General features: G+C 43.5%; 1 protein-coding gene across 6 annotated transcripts in view; it reads right to left on the bottom strand.

The window, feature by feature from the left end:
• Positions 1-23,271, bottom strand: part of GOLIM4 (golgi integral membrane protein 4) — an 85,569-nt gene that overhangs the window by 8,294 nt on the left and 54,004 nt on the right. For 3 of the 6 annotated variants that reach the window (XM_069975246.1, XM_069975249.1, XM_069975248.1), the window contains exons 4-11: positions 22,518-22,571; positions 21,864-22,014; positions 20,144-20,226; positions 19,461-19,544; positions 16,418-16,591; positions 15,064-15,435; positions 14,053-14,291; positions 13,288-13,367 (exon numbers count right to left, since the gene is read on the bottom strand). In XM_069975246.1, the coding sequence (XP_069831347.1) occupies positions 13,288-13,367; positions 14,053-14,291; positions 15,064-15,435; positions 16,418-16,591; positions 19,461-19,544; positions 20,144-20,226; positions 21,864-22,014; positions 22,518-22,571 (1,237 nt within the window). The remainder of the gene's footprint in view (positions 1-13,287; positions 13,368-14,052; positions 14,292-15,063; positions 15,436-16,417; positions 16,592-19,460; positions 19,545-20,143; positions 20,227-21,863; positions 22,015-22,517; positions 22,572-23,271) is intronic. The other 3 variants (XM_069975250.1, XM_069975247.1, XM_069975251.1) reach the window with 3 other exon arrangements.

The following is a 23,271-nucleotide window of genomic DNA, read 5'->3' as shown; positions in this document are numbered from 1 at the left end:
GAAAAGACTATATGGCATGGAATCACTACATACAGTACGGTATATTCTCACTTATGTACACTTTAATGTCATCTAGTCTAAACATGGCTCTACATAAGACAAAATGAGTGGCTCTAAAGACGAAGCCCATTTTATTCTTCAACTTGAAATCTATTTATCTACAGGCATAAATAACATAAGCTGCAATAAAGCACCACCGGACTGCAGTTAACATCCATCTCAGTGAAAGGGTAACACCCCATGAGGATCCAAAGAGGCATTATCGGACAGTCATTAAACTTCAGTTATATATTACCTTGTTTACTTACATTCTTTTTAAAGGGCAGATATCTTCGCCCCACTCAGGGGTCATTCTCTTTCAGCAAAGTATTTTAATAGAACCTCTGATGGATTTATTCAGGTAACATTCACTAGTCTCTAAGCTGTGGTCCATTACATAGTATTATTTTAGTTATTGCCTCTGCTCTACATAGAGTAATGAAGGTGTGGGATCTTTTTATCCTGGGCTTGTGCTTTGCTGCATTGTGAGAGATAAATACAGCCTGCAAGCTCTGCACTGCAGCGATGTTACATTTGTAACCAGAGGACACGACCAAATGTTCCATGGTCAATAATTAAAAAACAGCTCCACAAACCAAGGTGCACTTTATACAAGCAATTATCTGCCTTAAGTAGGATTGATCTGTCAGCGTATTAACTAAAGGGTTACTTTTATATAGGTTATCAAAGTGGTACCCTAAAAATGCCTGTATGATAGCCGTCCATGAAAAATAAGACTCGGATTCTCTCAAGTTGGCAGCTGAGCTTTTATTTTACACTGCCTATACAAAGCATTACTGTACCTGGGGTTTTTATGGTTTCTAACACCGTGAATTACATATATTAACCATTATAAAACCCACATAATTTAAAGCTGACTGGCTAAGCATATATTTGGCCAACTAGAATCTTATGTGAATAGTCTCTTTAACCCCTTAAAGCAGTGATTTTCAACCAGTGTGCCGTGGCACACTAGTGTGCCGCAACACAGTCGGGTGTGCTGCGGGGAAAGTTCCCCAAACTATGGTGCCCCTGTGAAACAGGAGAAAACAATGGGGGAGAGAAACCTGGGGATGGGGAAGAAACAGGGGAGAGAAGCAGGGGGAAGAGAAACATGGGGATGGGGGAGAGAAAAAGCGGAGAGAAGCAGGGGGGAGAGAAGTTTGGTGGAGAGAAGCAGGGGGGAGAGAAGTATGGTGGAGAGAAGCACAGGAGAGAAGCATGGGGGAGAGAAGCACAGGAGAGAAGCATGGGGGAGAGAAGCACAGGAGAGAAGCATGGGGGAGAGAAGCACAGGAGAGAAGCATGGGGGAGAGAAGCACAGGAGAGAAGCAGGGGGGAGAAGTATGGTGGAGAGAAGCACAGGAGAGAAGCGGGGGGGGAGAAGTATGGTGAAGGGAGAAGCACAGGAGAGAAGTAGGGGGGAGAAGTATGGTGGAGAGAAGCACAGGAGAGAAGCAGGGGGGAGAAGTATGGTGGAGAGAAGCAGGGGGGAGAAGTATGGTGGAGAGAAGCACAGGAGAGAAGCACAGGGGGGAGAAGAAAACAGGCCAAGGTTTCACACTGAGTGAGTATAAATACATTTAGAATCTATATTATTAACTATATGTATAATATGTACTGTTTTAGTGTCATTTTGGTTGGTGGTGTGCCCCGGGATTTTTTAAGTATAAAAAGTGTGCCGCGGCTTAAAAAAGGTTGAAAATCACTGCCTTAACGGACAAGTGCCATGAAAAACTTTTTCCCAGTAATTGAAGCACATTACAAAGTTATATAACTCTGTAATGTGCTTCAATCACCTATCTGCCTCCCTTCCCTGTCTTTTACCCCCCTCCACCCCCACCAGGAAGTGTCCCGACTCACACAGACCTGATTACTGTCGTCACCGTCACCAAGCTCATCTCTCAGCTCCTTCTCCTGTTACACTAGCCTGCCCCCTCCCCTGCCTTGTCAGGTGACAGGCTTGCTCAGCTCCCATTGGCTGAACAACTGCAAGCCATCACTTGTCACATCTCACTTGCTTATCGGTAGTGTCTAAATCCCATACCACAAAGGGACCTCACTGGGTGCGCGCACACAGCTCCCAGGCAAGCCCCGCCCTGGCCGGATTTCATTGGCTGCTCCACTCCGGGCTTCCTATCAGTTAAAATCAGACCCTGCCGGACCCCCGACCCTAATCCAAGCGTTTAGTATTAGGGTTAGGGGTCGGATTAGGGTTACGTCCCACTGATTCTCATGTCTAACCCTCCCCACAGCCCCAACCCCAACCCTAACCCTCCTGATTAGCACCAACCCCGAGGGTTAGGGTTGTTGTGTGGGAAGGGGATAGTTAGATGATTTTAGTAACCCTAATCCGACCCCCAACCCTAACCCTAATACTAAACGCTCGGACTAGGGTCGGGGGTCCGGCAGGGTCTGATTTTAACTGATAGGAAGCCCGGAGTGGAGCAGCCAATGAAATCCGGCCGGGGCGGGGCTTGCCTGGGAGCTGTGTGCGTGCACCCAGTGAGGTCCCTTTGCGGTATGGGATTTAGTCACTACCCTTGCTTATCTTCCCTCAGACTGACTCCGGCACATAGGCAGCTCCCCTCTCCCCTCATACCCTCTCTCCTGCTGCCGTAGACTCAGTGAAGAAGTCATGTCACTAGAGAAGATAAGCTGAGTAAGCAGAGTCACCTGACAAGGAGGGGAGGGGGGGCTGGTGTAACAGGACCTAGGGCAGCCCTCCTGCTGATGACTCATCCTCACAAGGAGCTGCCTGGTGACAGTGACGACAGTAATCAGGTCTGTGTGAGTCAGGACACTTCCTGGTGGGGGGTGGAGGGGGGAAAAGACAGGGAAGGGAGGCAGATAGGTGATTGAAGCACATTACACAGTTATATAACTTTGTAATGTGCTTCAATTACTGGGGAAAAGTTTTTCATGGCACTTGTCCTTTAAGGTCAAAGCCAATTTTCGTTTTTGCACTTTTGCTTTTTCCCCTTTATGTTTAAAAGTCCATAGCACTTGCATTTTTTCACCTAGAGACTTATATGAGCCCTTATTTTTTGCGAAACCAATTGTAATTTGCAATGACAGGCATTATTTTTCAATAAAATATGCTGTTAAACAGGAAAAAAATAATTTGCGCTGTCAAATTGAAAAAAAAAAAAGGAATTTGTTTTGATTTTGGGGAGTTTTGCATTTACGCCGTTCGCCCCCAAGGGTAAAACTGACTTTTTATGCATGTTCCTCCAGTCGTTACGATTGCAACAATATGTAACATGTATAACTTTTATATTATCTGATGGCCTGTAAAAAATTCAAACCATTGTTAACAAATATATGTTCCTTAAAATCGCTCTATTCCCATGCTTATAGCGCTTTTATTCTTGGGTCTATGGGGCTGTGTGAGGTGTCATTTTTTTGTGCCATGACATGTACTTTCTTTTTTTTTTTATCAATTTTGATTTTATTGATTTTCCACAAAGAAATATGACAAACAATCGTCAACTTGAAATACAGGCTTGAAGTTCTCATAGCAGTGCAATTACAGAAGGGTTTACAAGATGTTGGACACTGTGGAAGTAATAAGTGTAGGTATAGCATGAATAGTCGAGCATCTTATGCTGGAGAACTGAGCTCAAGGTAAAAGGGAACAGCAAACAGAACAACACTGATAGTAGCCCAGTAACATTAGGCTGTATAACACTTAAAAGGGCACTATAAGAGGAGGCTAAAAGGTGTGGGGGATGGCCTATGTAGGCCTTCATACAGGAACAGAGAGAGACTGGGATAAGGAAGGGGATAGGGAGGGGGGGGGGAAGGGTGGTGGTTGGTAGGAGGGAGGGGGGGGAAGTTAAAAAGACTAGTGGAGCAAGTTGAGATGCGTGGGAGGAGGGGAAGGGGTGGGGGGGAACATCCTGGGTAACTCAGGACCGGCCGAGGGTGTCTCAGCTGCTAGCGGCTTGTATTGGGCTGTCAGGAGGGGTGGTAGGTAGGGCAGAGACAGAGTCATGGTATTTGGAGTCCAACCATGGTCGCCACAGCCTGCAGTATTTCTCATGGGTCCTGTTAGACCAGCTGACCATCTCCTCGAATCTACAGATCTGGTTTACCTTTTGGAACCATTCATTCAGAGTTGGTGGCACAGTTTGCTTCCATTTTAATGGGATCAGTGCCTTGGCGGCTGCCAGTAGATGGGGAGCTAGGTTAGTCTTAGTGGGGTGGTAAGTGTTGGAGGGGAGATTCAAGGCAATGATGGCCATAGAAAGCGTGATAGGAGATCCAGTCACCTCTTTTAATACCTCTTCCACAGTTTTCCAGTAGTCAGGTATTGCTGGGCAACTCCACCAAATGTGTGTCAAAAAGCCGGTGTGCCTCAAGCATCTCCAGCATTTATCCGTGGGGGAGAGCTTGTAAGCGTGTAACCATTCTGGTGTCTTATACCAGCGAGATAATAGCTTATAGTGGTTCTTCTGTAAAAGCACACATCTAGAGAACCCGTGAGCTCTGGTCAGGATAGTATGAACTTCTGACTCAGTTAAGGATATATTAAGCTCTCTTTCCCAGGATAGTAAATACCCTGGCTTAGAGGTATTTGATAACAAGCTAACTAGCTGGTAAAGCATAGAGACGGAGCGTTTCTTCAGTCCCCCCATGGAGTATAACTTCTCAAATTCTGTTGGATCCCTCGATAGTGGGCCTAGCTCCAAGAGCTGCTTAAAACATTTGGTGATGTGGGCGATGTGTAGGAAGGTGAGGTTGAATGTATTCAAGCGTTCCCTCACCAAGGTAAGGTCAAGTTTGCAATCAGGGTCTAGAAGCGCAGCTACGGGTGTAGAGCTCAGGCTGTTCCACATGTGAATATATGTAGGTGTGGGGTCTCCCACCAGCCAGGGAACCAACGCTGCGGGCATAGCCCGTGAGGGGAAAGGGAGTAATTTAGGTTGAAGACTCTTCCCCACTTGCAGTGCACCCTTCACCGTCTGGGGCAGTCTGGGGTCATTGATGACCTTCGGGGAGGGTATCCAAAGGTCATGAAGGGTCAAAGGTCCAGGGAGTTGTGGGGAGGGTGGCGGGGCCAACGAGGTTGACTTGGGGATAGGTTTCACTAGGTCTAGCCAGCGGCCTAGTTGGATGGCTTTATAATATATTTGTACTTCCGGTAGCCCGATTCCTCCTTTAGTACGGGGGCGTGTAAGCAGGTTATGGGAGGTCCGCGGACGTTTGCCCCTCCACAGATATCTGGAGAATATGCTTCTCAGCGTAAGAAAGAAAGTGGTGGGGACTGAAATAGGCACCATCTGGAGAACATATAGGATCTTTGGTAATATATACGTTTTCAAGAGGTTTTTCCTGCCCAGACAGGAGATTACTGGTAAGTCATAGTCTTTTAGAAGGGAGGTGATAGTGGATATTAAGGGGACATAATTTAGTTGGTAAAGGTCGGAGAGGTGGTTGGATAATTTTACGCCTAAATACTTGATGGCGTGAGAGGCCCATTTAAAAGAGGTGGTGTGGCTTAATGCTTGTTTTTCCCTGGGGAGTAGTGATATGTTGAGGAGTTCCGACTTTGAGGTGTTGACTTTAAAGTTGGATACCCTACCGAAGGCTAGAAGAGTACTTTCTATGCGTGGGAGGGAAGTGATCGGGTCCGTGACCAGAAATAATCGGTCGTCTGCGAATGCTAGGGTTTTAACTTCAGTCTGGTCTGTTGTGACCCCCGCAATGTCAGTCGCCTGCCTCACTTTTTGGAGTAATGTTTCTACCACTAGTATAAACAGGGTGGGGGAAAGGGGGCAACCCTGACGGGTCCCATTTAGGATTTGGAATGGCGGGGAGAGGGTACCATTCACTTTTAATCTCGCATGGGGTTGGTCATAGAGAGAGAGAATGGCCTTCACGAACTGTTCGGGTAAACCGAATTTCTCCAGGGCCGCCCTCATGAATTGCCAATCTACTCTGTCGAATGCCTTCTCGGCATCTATGCCGAGAAGGACAGTCGACTTCTTATGCTGTTTGGCTTCATGGATTGCTGCATACAGTTTCGTGGTGTTATGTCTCCCCTCTCGTCCCTGGACGAATCCGGCCTGCGTCTCACCCACTAGCGCTGGTATCAATGGGCGCAAGCGCATGGTGAGAAGCTTTGCCCAGATTTTGAGGTCTAAGTTCAGTAGCGAGATGGGCCTGTAGCTGCCACAGTTTAAGGGGTCCTTACCTTCCTTCCAAATCAATGCTACGTGCGCCTCCTGGGTTTGTTTGGGCCACGAGGCGCCTTGCAGGAGTGCATTGCATGTGGAGGTTAGATGAGGCAATAGAGTGGACTGGAATTTTTTGAAATATTGTAAGGGAAGGCCATCTGGTCCCGGGCTTTTCCCCGGTGGGAAGCTATTGATGACTTCCAGTATTTCCTCAGGTTGAATAGGGGCAAGGAGTTTGGCAGCCACAGACCCATCCAGCGAGGGGAGTTGGAGGTCGTTCAGAAAATCTGTGATTAAGGCCTCTCTTTCTATAGTTAAGGGTAAGGATTCTGCGGTTTGTAGGTTGTACAGTTGAGAATAGAAATGTTGAAAGGCTTGTGCTATCTTAGGCATGGATGTGTGGGTGTCTCCCTGTGCATCTTTTACCGCCGATATCTGGGTTTTTCCCCTTTCCTTTTTTATCAGGGAGGACATGATCCTGCCTCCTTTATTACCGTGTGCGTATAGTGTTTGTCTAAAGTGCAGGAACGCTTTTGCAGAGCGAGCGTACAGCACATCTCTGAGTTTCTCTCGCAGAGTTCGTAGGTCCTGTTGTGTCGTCCGAAGACGAGACAATTTGTGGATTTTTTCCAAGGTTGCAATTTGTGCCAGTAGGGAGTCTATGTCCTTTTGCGTCTCTTTCTTTATTCTGGACCCAGCGGCTATGAACAGTCCTCGCGCAAACGCCTTATGGGCTTCCCAGACTCCCGGTACAGGGACTGACGGTGTAGTGTTCAGAGTGAAAAATTCCATCAGTTGCTTATCGATGTCCTCTCGGAGTTGTTCTCTGATTAGGAGGGACTCATTTAGTCTCCACCTCCACTCCCTGGCCGGTAGCTGGAAAAGGGCGACCGAAGCCTGTACTGGGGCATGGTCAGAAATTGTAATCTGTCCAATGGTAGAGCGGGTCACTGCAGGCAAGAGAGAGTCATGGAGGAGGACATAATCAAGTCTCTGGTAGGAAGAGTGTGGAGTGGAATAGAAGGAAAAGTCCAAGGTGGAGGGGTAAAGAAGTCTCCAGGTATCAACCAGGTGCAATTCCTGGAGTTTTGCATTAAGCTTACTAAGCGAGGCCACCGACACCGCCGACTGTTTGGTGGAGGAGTCCAGGAGGGGGTTTAAAGTGATATTTAAGTCGCTACCCATTATAATTGGACCTACGGCAAACAATTTGAGGTAGTCTAAGACATTCAGCAGCCAAGGCACCTGTCCCACATTCGGGGCATAAATGTTTGCTAGGGTGTAAGGCTGTGAGGCTATGGAGACTCTTAAAAAAAAGACTCTGCCTTCTGCATCGTTGTGTTGTTGTAATATCTGGATTGGTAGTGAGTGATGTATCGCTATGGAGACCCCTTTAGAGGCAGAGGACGGGTGACAGGCATGTTTCCATATAGAGAAATATTTATTAGGGAATTTAGGCACCTTGGATTCTTTAAGGTGTGTTTCTTGCAGAAACGCTATAGATGCTTTACTTTTGCGCATTAAAGAGAAGATGTGGTTCCGTTTGTTAGGGCTATTGAGGCCTTTAACATTAAAGGAGACAATGCTTATCTCAGCCATCAGTACTCAAATGCCAGGTCAGAGTCACACCAGGATGGTGTTGGGTGGTGGTGGGTAGGTGATAGGGACGGAGGGTAGGGGTATTAAGTAGGTTGGGAGTCAAGAGTCAAGAGGTAGGGGGATTGGGGGGGGGGGAGGGGGGAGGAGGGGAGAGAAAAGGAAAGGAAGAAACAGAAGAAGGAGAAGAAGAAGCGGGTCAACTAGAAGGGCTAGTGGCCCACTTAAACAATGTACACTCTGATCTGAGGCGAAACCCGAACTAACTCCAAGAGCTCGGTGGTACACGTCGACCAGAGAAGAGGTTCCTGTTAGTAAATACTCTCAGTGAACCTACGCGGGGGGGGGGGGGGGAATGTAAGTTATGCAATGAGGTGATAGAATGTGAAGGAAAAGTTAGCACTGACCATTGGTTCATGCTGGAAAAACCACTTGTGTAGATTACCCAAGGATGGGCAGCAGTGGGTCGTTGGTGTTTAGAACGGTGTACTCCGTCTTATGGGATGGGGGGGGGGGGTGGATGGGATAATGGGATGGGTAGGGACAAGGTGAGAATAAGCATATGTTGTAGGAGAGGAACAGATTCAACAGACATTTTCTTATACTGAATGTAAAAAAAAAGGGGGTTGTTGGAGAGGGGGGGGGGGTGAGGTGGGGGGGGGAAAGGGGGTTTAGATGAGTCATTTGTACATCACATTCTAGATTAGGAGACCAAGATATGAACAGACAACAAATAAACAATGTCAAGCAAATGTGAACGAATGAGAAATAGGCACTTTACGGTAACTTGTCCACAGTGGGGTGTGGAGGCCCTAACTAGTTAACAGCTGCGAGCGGGCAATGATACCAACCGGATAGCGTCCATTTCAGGTATCCCGCGCTTTCTTGTTGGGGGTCTTCTTAACTTTAGTTGGCCTTGATTTCCTTACTCTGCTCCACGGTTCAAATTCCGGTAGGGGGGGGTAGTGGGGAGTTTGGCAGATATGGCATCCACGACGGGATTTCAATCGGCATCAGTTCAAGGGCCTGCCACGCTTGCTCCAGGTCTTGCGGCGTATGGAACGCAATGAGTCTCCCATTTTTGAGGATGGAGATCCCGAACGGGTAGAGCCAGGAGTAAGGCAGGTTATTGGCTCGGAGTAGGTCCTGCAGGGGCTTCATAACGCGCCTTTTCGCCAGTGTAGAAGGCGCGATATCTTGGAAAATGGCTACCTCCTCATCAGCGTAAACAACAGGTCGCTTGTCCCTGGCTGCTGTAAGGATTGCTGCCGTGTCGCAGAAGGACAGGAGACCACATATGACATCCCTCGGTGGGTCAGTTGGCTTTGGTTTGGGGCGTATGGCCCTATGTATACGCTCAATTACAATAGTGGATGCCCGTTCAGTGCCCAAGAGGTCTGCAAAGATTTCCATGGCGACTTTAGGGAGAACTTCAGCCGCCCATGTCTCCGGGAGTCCCTTAAAGCGTATGTTTTTCCTGCGACTCCTGTTTTCTTGGTCCTCTATCAATAGCAGTGTCTTGTTTAGCTGTTCAGTGTGGGAATCAAGGCAGTCAGATAGGGCTGCGGCGTGGCTGGTTATGTCTGCCACTGAATTCTCTAAGGTTTCCACCCTATTTCCCACAGCTTGGACTTCTAGCTTGATATCTGCCAATTCTGACAGGACCGGCTTGATAGTTTGGGCTATGAGCTTTTTCATAAAAGATTTTAGAAAGGATGGGGTCACCTGCTCTCCTTGCTCACTGCCTGTGACACTGTCCATGTCAGAATCCTCTCTGTCTCGCTGCGGCAGGGATGCCGGCGCCATCTTGGAGCGTCCTGCCATCTTCTTGTCTTTCTTCTTTCGGGTGAAATTAGCGTCTTCTCCGCGATCTTTTTGTGCCCAAATCGTTCTCGGGTGGTCTCCGAGTCGAGAAGTGTCCCCCTTGCTCATCTCAGGTTGGAAATACAGCTAGAGAAGGTGGTATTCCTGCACTCAGTACCGGAGCTCAGCTCACATGCGTCCGACTGTGTGTGCGGTCAGGCTCCGCCCCCATGACATGTACTTTCTATCGGTACCTTGATTGCGCATATGCGACTTTTTGATCACTTTTTATTAATTTTTTTCTGGATTTGATGCAACAAAAAATGCGCAATTTTGCACTTTGGATTTTTTTGGCGCTGACGCCGTTTACCGAGATCAGGAATGGGATTAATTAATAGTTCCGGCAATTACGCGCGCGGCGATACTAAATATGTTTATTTGTTTATTTATAAAATGGGAAAAGGGGGTGATTTGGACTTTTATTAGGGGAGGGGATTTTTTATTAATAAAAAAACATTTTTACTTTTTTTTTACACTGTAACGAGAAGTCCCCCTGGGGGGCTTGTATATAGACAACACTGATCTCTCATAGAGATCAATGCTGTGTATATACATAGCAAAGATCGATTACATCGGTCATAGATTGCTTTGGCCTGCTGCAGGCCACAGCAATCTATTGCCAAGCCGGGATCAGCGTCATTGCGACGCTCAGGCCCGACACGGGCAGAAGAACTGCCGTGATCGCATTGCGGGGAGGAGATCCGTCCCACTAGACACCAGGGACTTGCGGCGTAAAGCCTCTAAATGCAGCTGCCAGGTTTGACAGCTGCATTTAGAGGCTTAATTAGCCGTCCTGGCAACGAGACCCTCGCCGGCTAATAGAGGCACTGCCCGGCTGTACATATCAGCCGGGATCAGCGCCGTTCAGGGCAGGGTCCCGGCGTGACCCCTCTCTGAACACCCCCCGCGGCACCATGACGTATCAGATACGTCATGGGTCGCTAAGGGGTTAAAGGGGTACTAAAGCCCTAAAGTAAAAATGTATATCCTGCTGTGGCAACAGTGGCGAGAGTAAAATAATAATAATAAAAAAAGCTTACTTACCTTGTCCCAGTCCCCCACAGCTCCTAATCACCTTTGTCCAATCCTCCCTTCTTCTCGCTTTTGAGACAAGTACTTGGGAGCAGGACCTTCTGCCTAAGCCAATCACTAGCCGCTGTGATATTCCGAGATGGTGATTGGCTTCAGTCATCAAGACTTGTTACCCAATCAGTGGCTGAGATGAGACATCGATATATCGCTAAATGACTGAGGCAGCAGGTCCTGCTCTTGAGTGCTTGTCTTAAAAACAGGAAGATGATAGAAGAGATAAAACGGACCTTCAGGGGAGTAGCAGGGGACTGGGCCTAGGTGTGTTTTGTTCGAAAGTTGCCCTGTTTATTTCTTCGTACTCCTCTATGGTTATAGTAGGAAAAAAAGGGTGCCAGCATATCCATTGCACTCTGGGGTCTATCAGGTTTCCGGCATGGTGCCTTGTACTTTACCAGAATAAACAGTGCAGTATTCAGCACTATGTTGTCTAGTGTTTCTGATAGTACTTGCAAAGCAGCCTCCAATGCAGGTGTGAACCCTGCCCAAACTGGAGTAAATCTCTCAAAGCGTAAGACTACCATAAAAGTTATATTGCATCAACTACTAAGGTTTTCAGAATCACCTGTTTCCATTTAGGGTGGTTATTTAGTGCTTATGGTTGTATTTGAGGCCTTCACACATATTTATGGAAGCACAAACATGAATGATCATTTTAATTACTAGGAAAACACATTCACTCTTCTGTGTGCATAGTGTAAAGTCCATGAGGCACAGTAAAGAACACAAACAAATATATTCTGTAACTCATAGGGACCCGTAAAGTAGCAGCTCCTAGAAATTTAGTGTCAGTGGCGACTGGAATCGATTCCAGCTGCAGACACTTACAGGATTTTCACAGGTATTAAGCTATCAACTAAAATACCATAACCATACATGTAGTTATTACTTTAACTTATTGTCAGTCAACCAGACACAAACAAAAAGAGATATAGCCCTACAATGAGCGGACTGTAGTAATTTGCTATCATAGATTAGATATTTTCATTAAGCTTTCGGGCCAAATATTGCCCACAAAAGGGTCTAATGATATGCTGGCTATTTTAATGTACAGTGACAAATCTGTGAAGGTTAAAGGGGTTGTTCAGGATAAAACAATTCACAGAATAGGCTATCAATAGTTGATCGGTGGGGAGCCAACACCCCAGGTACCCCAGTTGATCAGCTGTCTGGTGCCCACACTACAGTAAGAACACAGCCAAAAGCAGTTGGATCTGTTACCTGTATATTGGTAGTACTGGTGTACTGCAGCCATAGTTCCTGTTGAAGTGAAGCTCCTCCTCAATCGGCACCCCACCAATTATCGATCGATAGCCTAGTAACTGTATATGATCAGCACTCTTAAGCCCCTAATTCACGGACCGACTGGAGGAGCAAACGACTGCAATGATCAGATGACATGAACGTCAGCTGATCGTTGCCTTCTATTCCACGGGACGATTATCAGCCGAATATGGCCGATATCGTTCGGTGGAATAGGGCCTTCCCACATAAGCTTCTCCTGTTTGGATGGATCATGTCAGATTTGCAGCCCAGACTCAGGGAAAAGCTAATAGAAAAGAACTCCAGAAACTCTCCAGCTCCTTGATCAATAATTTCTTTATTATTTCATGTGTGAAACTTGCGGGTTTTGGGCTAAATCGTGGCTCTCAAGAGCATAAATGTTTTAATGCATGGTTATCTGTTCTAAGCTCTACGGTCTCGTAGATCACAAATCCATGTGGAGGACAGCGAGACTCGGATGCTATACATGCTGTAGCTTGTTGCATGATCAGCTCCCAAGTCTCACTGTCCTCCACATGGATTTATGATCTATGAGAACAAAGTTTGAAACAGCTTACCATGCATTAAAATATATTTTTTTAAGAACTATGAAAAAAGGTTGAGTTAGCCCGAAACGCACCGGTTTCACACATGAAATAATAAAGAAATTATTGATCAAGGAGCTGGAGAGTTCTTTTCTATTGATATTCTAAAACCTCAGTAACTCCAATTTAGCTCCATGTTCTAACTGGAATCTGATGTAATCTATAAAGCCTGGTCTCACCGAACGGTCAGGTTGCTGTTCTGTCTTTTCCCCATCGGTTCACATTAGCTACTTGGTAAAAGCACAAAACTACAAGGCTATTACAAGCTCACTAGTCTGTGAGTGATTTCTGCCTAGTAAGGACATGCCAAGTTTATTATACAGGTAAGCTACCTGTATATTAGTAGGCCACCATTGGCCATCAGTGAAAATAAAAGACACTCATGTATTAGCCACATTTATAATCTGGCAAATCTGTTTTAACCACCTGCAGATGTATTGTAGATTACAACCACGAGGATGACCATCACACAAATACACAGGAACCTAGACTTTCTGATTCTGTGACAAATGTCACAATTATCATTTACCTATGTCTGGGGCTTTCCTATCAGCTATAGGCATAGAAGGGAAATCTACATAAAATAAAATATAAAATAACGTGATTTAAAGTGTACAATGTTTTTACATGTAGGAAGACAAAACTCATACCTCCCGCTTCTTCCTGCAAACGTTGCTCTTCCTCTCCTTGTACAATATCATTGTCCATGTTATCATACTGAGCTTGTTTTCTAAAATTACAGCAAAAAAATATCTGGTTTAGATATACAAAATCTATAGTACTGGTAAACAATAAATGTTCCAGTCTTTGAAAGTAAATAAAAATAACCTACAGAATACTTAAAAGCAATTTTCTGCTGGCGTGTTTCTTCAATAGGATTAGGGATGCCATAGTTGAAAGCTAAACTGGTGGTACTAGCGGCAAGCTGGTGACGCTACCATCAAGTGCTCCCACCCACCCACTCCACTCTGTGGCTGAAGGAGGATTCAAGAGGAAACAGACAGTAGACCAGTAATGGTGTTTTATTTTATTTTAATTTATTTACATTTTTTATTGTGTTGTACAAAGATATATTAAGTAATGGTGGATTAAAAAAAATACTGTTTAGTCACACATTAACTGTCCAAAGATTTACCACCTAACATGAAGAAACACCAACATATCTAAGCCAAGGAGCTGAAAGCTGCTCTGTGATTGGTTGCTGTGGGCAATTTACACCAGTGTATATTTTTCACTCATTGATAACTCTCCCCCTTAGTTTACAACTTTTAACACAGCATATATTACATAGTACATTACAAAATAAGACCAAATCTAGGGCTAAGATGTTTAAGCCTTTTCTGGACAAGATAAGATGTATGTATTTCAGATGTAATAATCTACACATCCTTAGTTTTGGGTAAACTGTTCCTCACCTTAGCTTCTCTGCAATCTGAGCCTCTCTGTACTTATTTTGCTTGATCATCTCCAGCTCATTGGCATGTAACTGCTGCTGTCGTAGAATATGGTCCTGAAGCCTGTGCTGATGCAAAGACTCCTGTTGCTCATGTAGATGTCGGCCTTGCTCCTCTTGTTCAGCCCCTAGTTTCTGCTGCTCCAACTGCTCCTCATAGACAGATTTATACTTCAGTTGAGGCTTCAGGGTCCGATCTTTCTGTTAAGACAAAAAGTAAAGAATCATATTGCTGAAATAGTTTACAATAGTGGCTCGGAAGTCAGGCTTCTTAGCTATTTTCTGCCTGGAGGTACTACTGGGTCAGAACCATACAGCTGTACAGTTGACACAAAGCTAAGAATCAATGTTACCCGGCTTCATGACTGCATTACTGTATATAAAAAGTTATTGGATGCTACAGTTCGCATTCACCTTGACTGCACCATAATAATATTATTTCAAATTTTCCACTGAAATGTTTCTGTTTTATTCATTTTTTCTTACTAGTTGTTACTGATAAATGGTTAGTGAACAGACTATTTGGTTTAGGTCAGCTAGTATGGTACCTAGAAATATCTGTGAAGGAATGCAAAGAAATGGTTAATGTGCTTCTTTAAAATCTGTACACATCCATTTTCTCGGCACCTTGTCTGTGCACACCTATGTACGTGTAAGGGTACTGTTTAGCACTACAAGATGTTGGTGCTGACGTGCGTGCAATGCTTTCATCTTTTCAATGTATTACATGTGTGAGGAGTAAGCTCTAATTCTCCATACTGTTAATTTTAGGCATAAAGAGTATTCCAGAAAACTAGCAATGAATAGCAGACTTTTCACCTGGCAGCACAATCTATATAAAACTATATAATCACAATTGTATTGGTTTTCTGTGATTCAGACCTTGAACACTGTGCAGTTATCAGTAGGTTTATGCTTGTACATGTCTCTGGACATGACCCTGCTTCTGACAGAGCATAGTGCTGTTCCTCACCTCAGGATGTTCCTGTTCATGTAGCAAGTTATTCTCCTCCTCCCCTTCTTCTTCATGTCCTACAAGTCTCTGATCATCTTCTGGCTGCCTGTGTTGATCTTGTTCCTCCTGTAATTGATCTTGCTCCTCCACCAACCGTTCTGGCTTTCCCACTTGCTCCATCTCTTCCTCCTCCAGCTCTTTTTTATGTTCCTCCTCCACCTCCACAGGATGCTCTGTGGCTGGACCAGTTTCCAGCAGAGGGCCAGCGTCCTCATCTGCCTTGTGAAGTTCAGTCCTGTCTGTGTCCTGATGTTCACCCTCTTCATTAGCAGCCTGGCTCAGTGTGACTGTGTCTTCATGTCCAGCCTCATGCTGAGCCTGAATGTTTAGCTACAGAGTCCAACACATATTCATTAGCAAGAAATATGCACACATCTGTGTAATGCCATGCTAACCAGATTCCTATTTACATCTCACAGTCTTATTTTCACTCTTTCAGGGCAGTGCTGCATACACTATGGGCATGCTGATTACTTAGACTTACAGCTCTCAGTCCGGGTCATTAGACATGCGGTCTGGCTTGGACTTACATATATAATGCAGATTTAAAAATACATCTTTATTAGACTGGCATGAACCAAACCCAAGAAAATCTACATATCTGCTTCTAGGTTGTGAACCGAGACCATGTGGAAGGTTAGCTTTTTTTCTTGATCTGTTCACTTGCTGTTAAAACTGTGTTGTGGTCTTAGCAGTATCTGTGGTGCTGTGCCTTTTGAGGAGGGGGAATATGTGATCCAGAGGGCAGTAAAAGTGCTGTCGAGCTGATGGGTCACCATTTTTTCCTACCGCTTTTATGGCAAATCTGGGTCAATACTGGAAAAGTACCATGCAATCTGCCATGATAACAATATCCAACCACTGTGCTAGTATAAAAATCCACTGTAACTATATGACTGTTTCAGTGGTTTGAGAAACAACTCCCATGCAGAGTGTGTACTATTAACACAACTCCAGGTGAGCATTTACAACTATATTGTCCAATAACTGCATAACATCTACAGCTGAAACCTTACAAAAGTGTCCTTGTGTGTTTCCTCTGTCTTAGGAATGATAGATCAGGGAAAAAACAAACTGCAGGGTGTACACTCGACCATTATTCCATTTTCCCCTAGCCATAATTTTTCAGCAGTGCAGAACCAGGACATTGAGGTCCTTTGCTGTCATGAGGGGGGCGGGGGTCCCAGCAGTCAGACCCCACTGATGTAGCATTAATCACTTGTCCAGCACATAGGTGATAAATGCTTCTGTTTGGAATACCAAATTAACTAGTGTTTTATTATGTTTTAATGAATGTATGAGGTTGACTTACCAGTGGTGACCTATTGTTATCTACAACCTGCTGTCCTGTGATATGTCCTTGCAGGGCTGAAATTGATGGTCCTATTCTAGGCACTGTGGGTGGCGTGCTCTTTCCTGGTTGCTGCTGAAGACTTGACACTTTATTCAGAGCATTTTTAAGCTGCAAAAAGTCTTCCACTTGTTTCTTTAAAAAATAGAAAAAGAAAACTAGTGAGGATAAGAGCAGAGTGTTAATGTCTCCAGCAGCAGAGTTAATCCGTGCGGTGCTGCTATCTGCACATCAGAGTCACACTGACCCCCACACATCCGTTTAGGCATCAGTGCGAAGAGGAATGGACTAATTAGTGGAATTAAAGCCATTCACTTACACTGGGAAATTCTATACAAATGAATGATACATCAGAATTTACTTTCAGGCAAAGAACCAAAAGGAGCAACTGTCAAAGGGATTGCTTGGTTTAGGATTTATAGGAAATAAATTTAAGCCATGTAATCCGGCAGCCTGATGCAAGAAAGGTTAAATCTTCTCCAAATCTTGGCAGACTGCAAATTGACATATAGTCAGGGGGCGACAACAGTTGTTTTTCAGCATTCGAGACATGGCTGAGCAGAGGGTCATGAAAAAAGAACACATTTCTGCAAAGCAAGTATTCTGAAATAGAGCGGTGACATAAATTTAAGGCGGGTGCCATAATCCCTTTAACATTTTCTTCCACTTGGTACGAAAGAAGTGCTAAGCAGAAGAAGAAAGACTCTAATTAGGTCCTAGAAGTATTCAAAAACTGCATAACCTTATTAACGGTTTTACAGAATTGTCTAGTAGTAAATGTCTCAGTACGATTTATATGGCCACATATGTAGATTTCCCTAGTAACCCCCCGGGAACTATATGGGTTTGTATAATTATCAACTATCCTTCCCATGCATACTCCTGCTCTATGACTTCTCAGATGATATTTAAAAAGAGTACCTGTCCTGAATAAACTGTCTGACATCTCAAGAGTTTTTCTTTTTTTCTCTCATTGCAGGGCCCACTTAAGGGACTGTGCAGGACTACAAAAACTTCCATCCTTTACATACAGCGTCCCATCTAATTATGAGTTGCTTCCTGTATTGCAGCTCAGCTCACCTGAATTGGGCTGCTGGTAACTATTAACACACAACCTGTGTAGATTAGTGCCCATGGTTTCTGAAAGAACATTGCCATGTTTTTGTAATCCTTTGCAATCCCAATCAATATTATGTTAGCCATGTTTATCACATAACTAAGGACTATTATATAGGAGGTCCTACTATACATGTTGTAACTGAGGAAACATGATTTCAACAGCTAGAAATGTTTTAACATACAATGAAAATATTATAAAAGAACAAATCAATAAAGGAGCTGAATAACCAACAACACTTAGCACCTATCCTGTGGCTAAGGGACAATTCTATGATCTCTGGGGTCTGACTGCTTGGACATTGTCTATGGGAATTAGCAGTCCCATAAAAAATGACTTAATATGTGTGACTGTAATAACGATATATGTATGCATTACAATATTAGATTGAAAGGATGTGTTTATTTAGGAAAACAATAACAAGTAAATATACAATTAAAAGGAGTCTCCAGTATCCTGTTGGGGTACGTCTAGCCTGGATACAAGGAGAGATACGCTTAGGCATGAAGGAGTACAGGTCGTGTATGATACACTATGGAATATATGCCCACAGATGTTGCAGGTAACACAAGTAGCTGCAGGAGGTCCAGTACATATTGCTGTCAGTGTTCCTCGTTTCAGTACTAGGGGTAACTGACTGTCACATGCATTGGCCCCCAAATCATCCCACCAGCAGTTGGGGTAATGTGTTGTTCCAAAGTAAAGGCAGGAATAAATAATCAAACCCGACTATCATTGGATCCCAAACAAAACCTAGATTAGTCACGACAGACACTGTGGTTCCAGCCCAGAGCAGCCCGGGTTTCATATTCACAACACCACTGCAAATGAAGGTGATAGTGCCTGGTGGTCAAAACACAGGGGGGTTATTAGGGGCCACCTGTCTCTAAATTGTGGTAGCAAGGAAACTGTGCAATCTTCTCATACTTGTCAGAGCATAGAGCAATCCTCTTTACTGGTGGTCTGTCTGGAGCCTGTTAACATGGATGCATACCCTAATGCTACCACTGCTCCTAACAGCTTCATCAAAGCAGCTTAGGCTGGCAGACAATTGGTTTAAAAAACTATGCTTAGTTCAATGCTGGTTCCCTTCTCAAAGGGCACTGGGAAAAAAATGTCTTCCTGTGTGGTAAAGGCATGTCTACAAGTCTGCAATCTCTCACCAAGAGATACACTACACAAAAGTTGCCTCTGAAAGCTTTTTAGTACATAGGTCAGCAGGGGAAGTAGTTTTATGCCCTCTTGTGGTAAGTGCCAGTGTCTGTTCAGACCACACCTTTACATATCTCCCTGAGATATACCTGCATACTGAGTTGGGTGTACTTTTTTGTGTCAGTAAGTTTATTTATCCTCCATCCTGTGAATAGTTAATAGTGTTTCTGGTGGGACCTTTAATAATAATTGTTCTGAATAAGGCCACCTTAAAATCATGCCCCACAATGGCTGACAACAAATGAAAACTTGGAAGGTTCTTCTATGGCTAGTAGCCTTTTATCGCTTGCAGAATGTATGGATATAGTCTATGCTACTGGAACACAGACATTATAATATCATTTTCTACAACACTGGTCAAACAAGTAAAACACATTAGCGGTATTCACATTCTGTTTGGATTAGTTTTCACACAGTGTGTTAACCATCTCCCGTACTGCACATGCATTCGGTAGGGAGGAGTAAAATAGAAGCCAAGAACAGTTTTCCCTTTTCCTTCATGCTTGTTAAAACGTTATATATGAGTAGCTCTCAATTTCACTACAGCAGGGAGGACTGCGGTGGAGGTTCCAGGAGTTAGATGAGGCCAGTCCCACATGCAAGCTGAGCAGCATGCTAACTTAACAAGAGTAAATCATTGCAGGCAAGACACAAGGATTGTCCTTTTTGTCTGACCTGTGCAGCAGACAGCGCACTCTTGTGGTGGTCCAGGCTCATTGCAACTTGTTCATATTGGGAGAGCAAGTTCTTATGCTGTTGCTATGTTGAAAGAAGAAGGTTTTGGTCATGAGTTTAGATTAAAAAAATAATTGTATACAACAATACTCGTAGGCCTTTCTGTGTTTTGTTTTGTGTGTTTAGGGAGGCTTGAGACTAGTGACATGTTCACTTTAAAGGAGTTTTTTCCAGTTTAATCTCTATAGCTTCTTTACTGTATAAATGAAACTGGTATATAGCTAGTCCTGATCTCAACTAAGTAGTAGATAAAATGGTATCAGTCTAGGCAATGCTCTATAAGCTGAACATACCACCAATGACCACACATGTCTGCAGTTCTGGCTGTATAGCTTGTTGCTTATAGCTGATTGCCTTCAATTGTCCTCATTCACTGATAGCAAACTAACATCTTAGAAATAGTAAGAAACTGAAAAACAAAGTCTACAAAAAAGTCCATTTATCTAGTGAGAAAGCTAGAAGTAAGATCTTTTTATATAAATTATTTGATTATTTTAAAATATGTTCAGCACAATAAATGCAGTGCACAGTAGATATCTAATACATATGAACTGTGGTTTGCAATAAATCATAATATAGTTAATACATGCTGTCCAATCTCCACATGTTTTCATAGTTCTTACCTTGACATCTTGTAGCTGGGTGTGGACATCCTGGTGGGCTTTCCTCAGTTGCTTGTTTTCTTCTCTGAGGTTGTAGATGCCTTCTGTCATAAGTAACACATCGAGGATAAATTAAATATATGCCCAGATAATACTGATAACCACTCTATGAAGGTCTGGGTCTCTCCCCACTCTATAGCTGTTTTCTTAAGAAAAGCAATTTAAAGCTAAACTATCAGCAGGTAAGACGCTTCTAACCTGCTGATATCTCCCTATGGTGAATGGAGAAGCTTACCTTCATCCTCGGAGCCGATTTAGTGCAGTTGTAGTTAAAGCATACGGTTTTAACTGTAAATCACTGGACAAAAATGACACCAAGGATGAAGGTATGAAACTTACTTTTATCCTCAGTGCCCCGTACGCTATAGGGACATATCCGCAGGTTAGATGCATCTCCCTTTAAGGCTTATCTATGTGCTAACTTTACTATACCTTCCCGGCTCTAATCACATACAAACATACAATACTTACTAATTCTGGCCCCCCACAGCTCCATGGACCCTCACTCCCCGCTGCTCATCCCAGCTTCTGAGACAAGGAGGAGGAGCAAGACCCGTCCACTAGGTCAATCACTGGCCACAGCAGTGTCCTCTCTTGGCCAGTGACTGGCCAATTTTTGTTTCAAAAGCAGGGAAAAAGAGATGGGCAGCAGGTCGTGGCAGTCTCTTGAATGGGAGAAGCGGAAGAGTGGGGTAGGTAAATATTGCTATTTGTTATTTTTTACATAATTCTCAGCAACATTCACCTCAATACCCCTTTAACTTATTGCTTTTGGAAAGATGACAATAATCTCATGCAGCAGATCTCTCATGGGGTCAGCTGATTTTCATGCAGAAATCCCATGATTTGAATTTGCCTGGACATTCATCATTCAGGACAGATTTGAAAGGAAGTAAATTCTACTACTAGTAAGAAAGGACCGACGGGATCTTTTAGAGTTATCTGTAAAGCAACAGGTTGACTTCATCTATTTTATAGCTTAGAGAACCGTAGATTGTAGCTCAATCCTGAAATAATAAGCAGCATTTTACTTGCAAAAACCACAGAAATCTGCAAATCTTCCAATATAAATACAACTTTGAAAACCAACCTATATAAAATGTCAGCACAGTTCCCTTGCACGGTAAAAAAAAAAATAATCCTTTATTATATTGCTTAGTCAACCCAAATCACCCAAACTGTACCGTTACACATTAAAATAATAGGCTAAATGTGAAATGTGCAATCGTCAGGCATTGGGAAAAAGATATTTCAAAATAGCTTTTTTGTAAGTTATATCTAGAAAGTATCTTAAGGTACTGGAGATAGGGAATATGGAATATACATCTATAACAAAGCAGCAAGTCATCTGGATAAAAATGGGTACATTTGGCCTGTCCTACATTCACACAATTCATAAAATATGCTCCTGGTAAATGTCATTGAGTAAATATGGAGGAGTAGTGTGTGTACTTGGCATTTGCTATATTAAACTATTCCTCATGGCGGCCATGCAGGTGGGAACTAGGAATTCCTGTTCTAGTGATGGAGGTCATGGTGTCTCAGAAAACATTTATCATTTAACCTGTTGCTAAATGTTTTGTGAGGAAAAACCTCTCTCTACAGAAAATGTTAGGTGGAGTGTATGAGATGTATCCATCTACCTCCAGTGTATACCTACGATAGAGAAGACATCACTAACCTTTAAGCTTTGACACCTCTTGTTCCTTATCTTGCTGCAATCGTAGATATTTCTCTTTATGGTCACTAAAGGTTTTAGTTAGATCCTCTCCTAGTTTTTGGTGTTCTGACTGCAGCTCACTGTGCTGCCTTCTTAATTCCTCATGTTGACTCTTTAAAGAAATGTGAAAAAAAATAAGTTGCTGTTGACCTATAGGCTCTAATGTGAATATAAGCGAATATATACTTATCACCTAAAATCCAATGTATTATGCTGGTTTACCATTTTGATCTGAATGACAGGTCTATATATTTTACGATCACTATAAGGGTACGTTCACAAGTACAGGATCCGCAGCAGATTTGATGGTGCAGATTTGATGCTATGTTCAGTTATTTAGATCAAATCTGCTGCAGATACGCACCATCATATCCGCTGCGATACTGTACGTGTGAAGCTACCCTTCTGTATGTTACAGAATACTTTCTATTTGTAAAATAAATAGTTTGAATAGAGAGCAATCCCTATACAGTGCCTAAGTAGTACCACAACTAAATGATCACATACATTTGCAAATTAAAAAAAAGTTTAAATAGCACTTGGAAGTTCACTATGGAAGTGAACATTTCCTTAAGTAGAAGTCTGCATAGGATGTGACATGACACTGAAACTTACCTTTAGCATTTGGTGCTGCACACTGAGTGCATTATATCTAGTATTGGAATCTTGCTGTAAAGATAAAGCAGGTTGTTTATTATAATTCTCACTTAGCAAAGACACCTGCGCCAAACAAACTCTACACGATGCATTTATTTTGCTAAGTTGCAGTTAGAACAAAAAGGTCTAGCTCTCATGCATAAATACTCAATAGCCTATAATGACAAATTGAAACCAGAATGTGAGAACTCTTTACTGGTTTACTGAGAAGGAAAGGCTAAAATATTGCTAAAAAAAAAATGAACCAGTGACTCCAGCCTTTAGTCTTTTTAGGTATAGTGACACAAGGGTCGATTTATGCTGGATGGTGACCCTAAATGCACATCAATTTCCTGGTCTCTACAGGAATCTTTAATTCTAGTCAGGAATCTGGTTGGGCCACTCATGGACATTCATCAAGCTGTCCCTAAGCTGTTTCTGTGTTGTCTTGGCTGCATGCTTAGGGTCATTGTCATGTTGGAAGGTAAAACTTTGGCCTTGTCTAAAGAGCCTTTTACACTCTCCAAGCCTAGCTAGAAATGCTCCTATGGCCGATTATCGGCCAGTGTAAAAGTGAAAGCGATCAGCCGAAGACTGGGCAAACGCACCAATATCGGCTGATCGTCTATTTAGAACCTGCTTTAAGTGTGTGTTTACACAGAGAGATTAATCTGACAGATTTTCAAAGCCAAAACCGGAAACAGACTATAAACAGGGAACAGGTCATAAAGGA

The sequence above is a fragment of the Dendropsophus ebraccatus genome, chromosome 6 (assembly GCF_027789765.1).
Source record: "Dendropsophus ebraccatus isolate aDenEbr1 chromosome 6, aDenEbr1.pat, whole genome shotgun sequence".
NCBI lineage: Eukaryota > Metazoa > Chordata > Amphibia > Anura > Hylidae > Dendropsophus > Dendropsophus ebraccatus.
This window is presented reverse-complemented; position numbering and strand designations above follow the sequence as displayed.